This window comes from Podarcis vaucheri (assembly GCF_965113315.1).
Source record: "Podarcis vaucheri genome assembly, chromosome: 10".
In the NCBI taxonomy this organism is placed as follows: domain Eukaryota; kingdom Metazoa; phylum Chordata; class Lepidosauria; order Squamata; family Lacertidae; genus Podarcis; species Podarcis vaucheri.
In genome coordinates, this window is record NC_138748.1 from 27,438,907 (window position 1) to 27,447,090 (window position 8,184).

The 8,184-nt window shown below is 39.2% G+C and overlaps 1 protein-coding gene across 4 annotated transcripts in view; it reads left to right on the forward strand.

Moving 5' to 3' along the window:
- Positions 1-8,184, forward strand: part of USP15 (ubiquitin specific peptidase 15) — a 49,199-nt gene that overhangs the window by 2,120 nt on the left and 38,895 nt on the right. For all 4 annotated transcript variants that reach the window (XM_082239540.1, XM_082239542.1, XM_082239541.1 and 1 more), the window contains exons 2-3: positions 6,700-6,827; positions 7,368-7,498. In XM_082239540.1, the coding sequence (XP_082095666.1) occupies positions 6,700-6,827; positions 7,368-7,498 (259 nt within the window). The remainder of the gene's footprint in view (positions 1-6,699; positions 6,828-7,367; positions 7,499-8,184) is intronic.

Sequence of the window (8,184 nt, forward strand, 5' to 3'; positions counted from 1 at the left end):
ACTTCCTGGCTTGCCAAATCAGTTTCCCATTATGTCTGAGCTGGAAATTGTTCTTTAAATCCTACCTACACACAACACAGGTTTATTGTTATTTGCATGCCAGGGTTATAGGCAGCGTTAAACTATGGTTTCCAAATCACAGTAATCTGATTTAATAAACCAGAAAGTATCTTCCCAAGCTGGGGAAGCATAGTTAGTTGGAGTGGAAGCATGATGTCTGAACTTGACTTGAATTACATTATCTCATCTCAGCCACAAGCTGCTACTCTCTCATCCTGCAGAATCACAACTGTGCTGGCCTACCTTAAAGAGCTGATGTGGGAATTGCTGACAGAGTATATGCAAAGCATTTTCAGGTCGCTTAATAAATTTTACAGTACAATTCTAAACATGTTTACTCAGAAGTAAGACTTATTAAATTCTGTGAGACCTTAGTTACACATTTCTGTCCCAACCATACTATATAATTTTGAAGAGTTCTTTGAAGTTGAGACTAGAGATGAAGATGCAGCATATTCTTTACAAATTATGAACTACCCTATAACTAGGTGAATAAGTGTGTCCATTGTCACATCTGCCTCCCCTTTTTCCCCTCAAGAGCTCAGTGCACCATACACAGACACCCCATTTTATCCTATCAGCAACCCTGAAAGATAGTGTAGACTGTAGTCTGAGTGATAATGAGAGGTTCAAGGCCACCAGAGAACTTTATGGCTGAGAGAACTTGCTGCACTACACTACTTCTCATCTGCCTTTCATTGTTTAACACAATTTTGTGCACGCTTACTCAGAAATATGTCCCACTCTTTTCATTTGGGCTTTCTTCCCTAGGTGTGTATATAGTATAGCAGCAGCCCTAATTAGCTACTGACACTGGCCCCATAAGTATGACAGCATGAAATTAAGACAGGTAGTAAGTCCTGTTTAGGGATTCACATATTTTAACTAGGCATAGGTAGAAGATCATGCTACAGGAAGTGAGACTCGCCTTTCTTCTATCCTGCTGCACAAGCATTCCTTTGATACCCACTCCCTGAAGAAGAATGGTGGGTGATATGAGTATTTGTACCAACTTCTTTCTGCCACTCCATACAACTGAACCTGATGGCCTGGCACCATTTTGAAAGACTCACTCTCTGCTTCATTGTATTGCTGATGGCTTACTAAAAGCTTCTATGGTGGGGTACACTAGTTGTCTTCTTCATAATGAATTGATGGCTGCCACAAGCAACCTAACAACTGTATTTGTAGAATTCTCGTCCCATTGAACTCAGTGGGATTTACTTCAGAATAAACATGCTTAAAGTTGTACTACTAGATAAAATCTCACACTAAATTATTGTGATATATACTGTAGTATTATGAGAAGGTATAGTCTTAAACTCAGAGAGTTGACGATGAAAGTTGTAAGCAAGTGTAGTAATGAGTAATGTTTGTGTTTTAAGATGAATTGAACTTCAGAGGTTTGCTGTAATTTGAGAAGCTATACACATGGTTTCTCCTATTCTAAGCATGAATATTTCAACATCTGATTCTGTTTTTCAAACATTTGTATGACAACATACTTAGTCACAGAGAAGAACTATAGTTCAGAGATAGTACACATGCTTTGCATGCAGCAGTTCCCAGGTCTAGTCCCAAGCATCTCCAGGGGAAAGTCACCTGTCCGAAACTATAGACAGCTCCTGCCGGTCAGCATAGGCAAGGAGATTGCCAACCTTTTTGGTCCCATGAACATAATTGGAATTTTGAGAGTGCTCAGTGAGCAACAGTGCTCACCACTATCTCCCTCCCATTCTCTCAGATTGCTCCTTTTCTGTCCAGCTGCTCAGGTGTTGATCTGTATGTGCTTTTCAAGGCTAGGATGAGCAGCTCATGTGCTGAGCTGAGCCTTGAAAAGTACATAGAGCTGAAAGCAGTTTTAGAAACTGAGATATGAAAGCTAGGAGCTAAATGGCACCTTAAACCCAGGTTATGGGCGCAACAACGGAATGTCTAGGCGTCCTTTTTATATAACGAATATGAATGAACTGCAGCTAAAATATTATGTTCATTTTTCACATGGTCTAGTCCTTCCCCTGCCCACCCCCTAATATTCTTGAGAGAGTCTCTTCTCCAGTCTTCAGAGAGTAGCTGGAAGTGGGGAGGCAGAAAAAGGCCCTCCTTTCCTTCTACTCTGCAGTTTTAATCTGAAATCATAGGCGCAGTACTGCACCCAGAGCTCAGAAGCTGTTTGCGCTAGTGAAAAGTGTGCCTATAACAATGGTAGTTTTGAACACTGGCTAAAAGAAGTGGTAAAGTGTGTTGATTTCTGACTTTCTCCTTTGGTACTATGCACTTTTCAAGTGGGAGGGGAGATAATCACCATTTCTACCTCATAACCAAAGCAGCTGTGAGGAATGCAGGGGGGGGAGGGAGTTCAGAGGCTTTGTGGGCAGCAGGGTAGCACTCTACACCTTCAAGGTTACCCCACTGATGACCCAGACATTTATGAGCTCCATGGACCAATCGTCTGATTCAGTATAAGGTACCTTCCTATGTACTAAAGATATTTTCTCAAATATTTTTGAAAACTCTAAACCTGCCACATTACATCAGATAGATAGATAGATAGATAGATAGATAGATAGGAAGGAGACTGCAATGAGCTTCATAACAATGGACCTGGTTAACAGTAACATGCTTCGGTTAATTTAAGAATCCTCCAATACCTTTATGTTGCTTCCATCATTATGGCAGGGTTATATTTACAAGGAGCTTAATTGTAGTGATGGGGCTTGTTCACCCAATATACCATAACTGTAATGTTTTGGAAATGCCCATTGACAGGAGCATGAGCTCCATTCATGTATTAGCTTGCTGCGGTTAATTGTATATGCATGCATCTTTGTGTATATGGAGGGTTTGAGAGTGAGTGTGCCATGCTTAGTATGGTTAAGGAAGAGTAAAGGAGAAAGACAAACTGGATCTGATTCTACTGCCTGTTCCTGCTCCTTGTTTGTGTTGTGGTGTCTTGGATTACAAACCTAGTTAGAATGTGGAGAGTGTCTTGTTCCCCCCTCCCCCACTGCTGCCCTGGCTGCTACGGGGGTGGGGGGGGAGCCAAGGTGCAGTAGGCCCAGTTATCTAGACTGAGCTCCAGCCTTCCAGTTATGAGCTGTGGCAGTGAATATGTAATGAAAGTCCCGCCTGCCTTTTGAAACATTAGCATTTAAGTTCAGGAATGTGGAGGGAGAGAGATAGTTTTTTGAACTTGTAAGTACCCTCCCACTAGTTGGACACTAGTTTAAAAAAGGTAAAGGACCCCTGACAGTTAAGTCCAGTCGCGAACGACTCGGGGGTTGCGGTGCTCATCTCGCTTTACTGGCCAAGGGAGCAGACACACAGCATGACTAAGTCGCTTCTGGCGAAACCAGAGCAGCGCACGGAAACGCTGTTTACCTTCCCGCCAGAGTGGTACCTTTTTATCTACTTGCACTTTGACATGCTTTCAAACTGCTAGTTTGGCAGGAGCTGGGACCAAGCAACAGGAGTTCACCCCATCACGGGGATTGGAAATGCCAACCTTCTGATCAGCAAGCCCTAGGCTCAGTGATTTAGACCACAGCGCCACCTGCGTCCCTGGACACTAGTTTAGTGTGTAATAATTATGTTTGCTTCTGATCCAGATGTGTTTACTACTAGCCAATCACACCTCTAGGCACAGTCTTCAAGGCTGTGCATAAGTAGACTCCTACATCATGTTTGATGTTCACACAGTGTTTCCTAGAATAGCAGAAGATTGTGGCAGTCGCTTTTCTCTGTCTAGAAACATTTTTTTATGTGGATGGGACTATGCACCAAACATCAAGTGCAGAAGACAAGAAAACCAGAAGAATTTTTGCAAAAATTACTTAGATATGATTTATAATGGGAAGAAGATAAAAATCCATTCATTTCGTATTTTTAGTTCAAACTGCATGATACAGATATTAACACATAGAGTATTTATGCAGGATGCAATCTTCATATCTATTGCTGTGTGTCATAGCAGCTGGGCTATAGCTCTGTGGCATTCATGGTCCATAGCTCAGTCCCTGGCAACTTCAGCTGAAGAATCCTAATAGGGCTGGACAACAGCTGCCAGTCATTGTACAGAATACTGAGTCAGGGTGGACCATTGATTTCTTATGGTATAGTCCTTAAGTGGTTCATTCTTGGAGCCCATTTCCCAAAGCACAAAATTAATCCCTAATTTTTAAAACAAAGGACAAAAGGTAGATTCACTTCAGGGGTGGGGTTTTTTGTGTGCTTAGAGTGATAACACTGGTCAACGTGTAAAGAATCCTCAGCCAAATATGCATTCAGAAATTAATTCCAGTAGTTCAGGGATGTAGTTAGCTGTTACCAAGATTTTTACCCTGCCATTTCACATGATAAAGAACCCAGGTGATTGAGTGTGACTTTCATGTGTTTGGTTTTATTTTTCCTGTTAGCTAGTTGAAAGGCATTTAATAGCTTCTTAAAACTTACTTAGCTCTTACTGGATTTTCTTTTATTTAATTTACCCAAGATGCTCGCTGTAATTGCATTTTCAGTGTCATAAGTAGGTCTTGTTCTCTGCATGTTTTTTTAAGGTTCTCCCGAAATTTGAAGAGTGTATAAAAACAAGGGGATCTATACTTAATAGAACACCATTAGAACGTATTGTTGCTTGATTAGAAAGATGCATGCAGAAGTTTAATCCTGTACATTTGCATTTAAATAGTCAGGCCACAGGTGATAGGGGAAACCCATGCCAGTGACCTTGTAAAGCCATTGCCAGTCAGAATTGATGGTATTGGGCGTTAGATGGACTACTGGTCTGACTCCACCTCAGGCAGCTTAATGGTTATTATCTACCCCATGACCATGAGATGGGGTATGCTGTAAATGTAAACATATTGGCAGAGAGAATATGCTGGTCAGTTTCTCCTTTTTTGTCTACGAACCCAGCTGTAATAGTTAAAAATTTCAAACAGTTACCGCTTCTGTCTTCACTGAAAGGCTTATGAAAGCCATAGAGAATGCACATTCACAACGGCAAAAAGTACAGAAGTGATTTCAGTATCCTTACAATGAATTTGAGGTATAGTCAACTGATATTAAAGTAATGTGTACTTTCTGAATCATGTTCAAGCACAGATGTGAAGTAGAGAAATAAATGGTCTATGCTTTCTTTTTCCTTATCACAGAAATTTGGTTGTTGATTGTTGCTATCAATATGTACTGGAACACACAGCAGTTAGAATCCACTCCTGTGCTAGAATAATATCCCAGCAATTACAGATAAGTTTGATGAACAGCTCCCCCCCCCTTCATAAAGCAGTTTTTCCCAAGGACATTAATATACATTTGAGAAGAATGCTTCAACAAAGGAATAAGCACTACTTAATGCCACTTTTTGATCAGGCTGGTTTAATTATTTTTTAAAAATAAGCATCTAAAAAGGAAACAGTGAGTTTCACAGAGCAAAATGAACTGAACCATGTTGTGTTTCAAAACAGTCTGAAGTGAAGGAGTGTAGTCAATAGGTTTTTATAACGGGTTAAATTGTTTACTTGGCATATTGAAGTCTAGGATGAAAATGTTTCTTTGACTATTTCAACCAAAGCTTTGGCTGTATCTGAATCATTTATGCTCACATGTTTGTGATCTGATGAGATTAAGTATTTGTTACACTTCACGAGAATGGGTAGAGTCTCTCTTCCATCCGTAGGAATGTTGAGTATAGAATGTATTCTATAAAGGCTGGCACTCTTTATAAAATACAATTTACAGTGCAATCCTATGCATATTTGCATGCAGTCTACAGTCCTTTTCTTACTACAATTTTCTGGTCTTCACTTTGATTGCATAGTTCTGTTCTCTTGGGAATTATTGATCTGATGGTTGTCCACAGTGGGTGCTCATGAACTACAATTAAAAATATGATGTTGATTACTTCGAGGAGGTATTATGCCAGGCTTCCTCAACCTCAGCCCTCCAGATGTTTTTTTGGCCTACAACTCCCATGATCCCTAGCTAGCAGGACCAGTGGTCAGGGATGATGGGAATTGTAGTCTCAAAAACATCTGAAGGGCCGAGGTTAAGAAAGCCTGTATTATGCAATATTGTTCATCTGTGCTTTCTGATATGATGTAGAGGGTGTTTAAAACAAGATTGCTAAGCAGGCATCTGTTATTAACACTGTTAAGAACAAGCCCCAGTTATCTTCTATAGACAGGCATATTTTAAAAGTTAGGGGTGAAAGTAGAAAATCATTTCTTCTGGTTTGATTTCATGTTTATTTTAATATTCTTGCATTTACTGATAATAAATTTAATTATGGTAAGGAACATGAATGTGAATATCTCTTTCTAAAGGTTTTTTTTAAAATAAGACTCATCAGATTACTTGTTGGAAAGAAACTCAATTAATAGTCTCTTAAGATGTATGTCTCAGTAAATTTGTGTAAATGCAGTTTCTGAATGGTTGGTTGCATTCTTTCTTGTAATAAAACATATTTAGTCAAAGCAGTCTTAATCTTCATGCTGGAAGCAGCTCTGCAGGTGTGTTGTATCTGTATTTTGGAAAATTCTCCAAAGTACTACTCAAAATATAAATACAATAAAAAGCCAGTCAATTGCATCATTGGTTAAGGCTTTGATCTTTCATATGTATATTTTCCTCCTTTTTAAGGTATTTAGTGGATAGCCGCTGGTTCAAACAGTGGAAAAAGTATGTTGGATTTGACAGCTGGGACAAATATCAGATGGGAGATCAGAATGTTTATCCTGGTCCTATTGACAATTCTGGACTTCTCAAAGGTAATTACTGTTGAGTATTAAAAAAGAAAGCAGGAACCTGATGTATCTATGAATTATAAATATTGCATATTACTGCAGTTATCTCACCCTGTCATTCTTAGGTTCCAGAATATCTGGGAATTTCTTCTTACAAATTAACATTTTCAAATACAGTAGTTCAGACTGGATGATATCCAGCAATGTCTGTCCGCTAGTTGAATCAATATTGTTTGTGACACAGATTTCCCCTTCTCCCCACAACCCCTCATGTGCTCCCCAAATCTGCTAGGGAAGAGCATGGAAGAGTAGAGGAGGAGAAACTATATTGCCTGAGGGGATTTCTCTTGTTTGATATTGGCAATCACCCTTTATTCCATCAGGGAATATGTTGTTAGTTTATAAATACATTTCAGTTGTCTCAAACTTGATCACGTGATCTTCAATTCCTTTGTATTAGTGTGTTAAATACTTTCGTTACCCAAGAAAATAAGAACAATTTAGAAACAGCAACTGTGACATCTAAATATTGTCATCCCTAAATATGTAAACATTTCCTCATAGATGGGGACTGTCAGTCTCTCAAGGAACATCTCATTGATGAGCTGGACTACATTCTTTTACCAACTGAAGGCTGGAACAAGCTGGTTAGCTGGTATACTCTTATGGATGGCCAGGAACCAATTGCACGCAAGGTACTTCTTACATTGACTACTGAAATATCTATACTTGCACTTGAAATGCTCCGCTTACAGTGCTACCAGTTAAATGCGTAGGAGTAATTTGAATATGTGCATATCACGTCATGGTTTTTGCAAGTTAACTAGTAGTGAGTCCTGGCATTAATCGGTATTAATGGCTTCATTTCTTACTCAGTGTTAATGATACATTCATTTTTTTTAAGCATGAGAACAAAACATTGATGAGACAACTCTTATCATCTTATTTATTATTTCACCAACCTAGTACAGCCCTAGTTACTTCCGGCCTGGTTAATGATTAAAAAATTCTGTTAACTTCTCCTGACAGTTCTGTGAGTAGGGCAGAAATTTGTCCTTGCTTTGGCATAGGAAGGCAAGTTCTAACCCAAACCATGTAGATAAGCATTAAATTAGGTAAATACTGTTTCAGTTTTATAGTGATAACTGTTTCAACTGCAGCACTGTTAACTGCATTAATTGCTTAATTTTGCGTTCTGCTTAAGTCTGTTCTAATAATATACCTTGACTTTGTACTTAGATTTTGGGCACACAACTGTATGAAGCATTTTGTGCTAATAGCAGAAATACATTGTGTACTGAAATATTTACAGGTGATGCATTTTTAAAAATGAGAATTATTAGACTCTGCTGGAACTTGGACATACCATTCACTTTCCTGT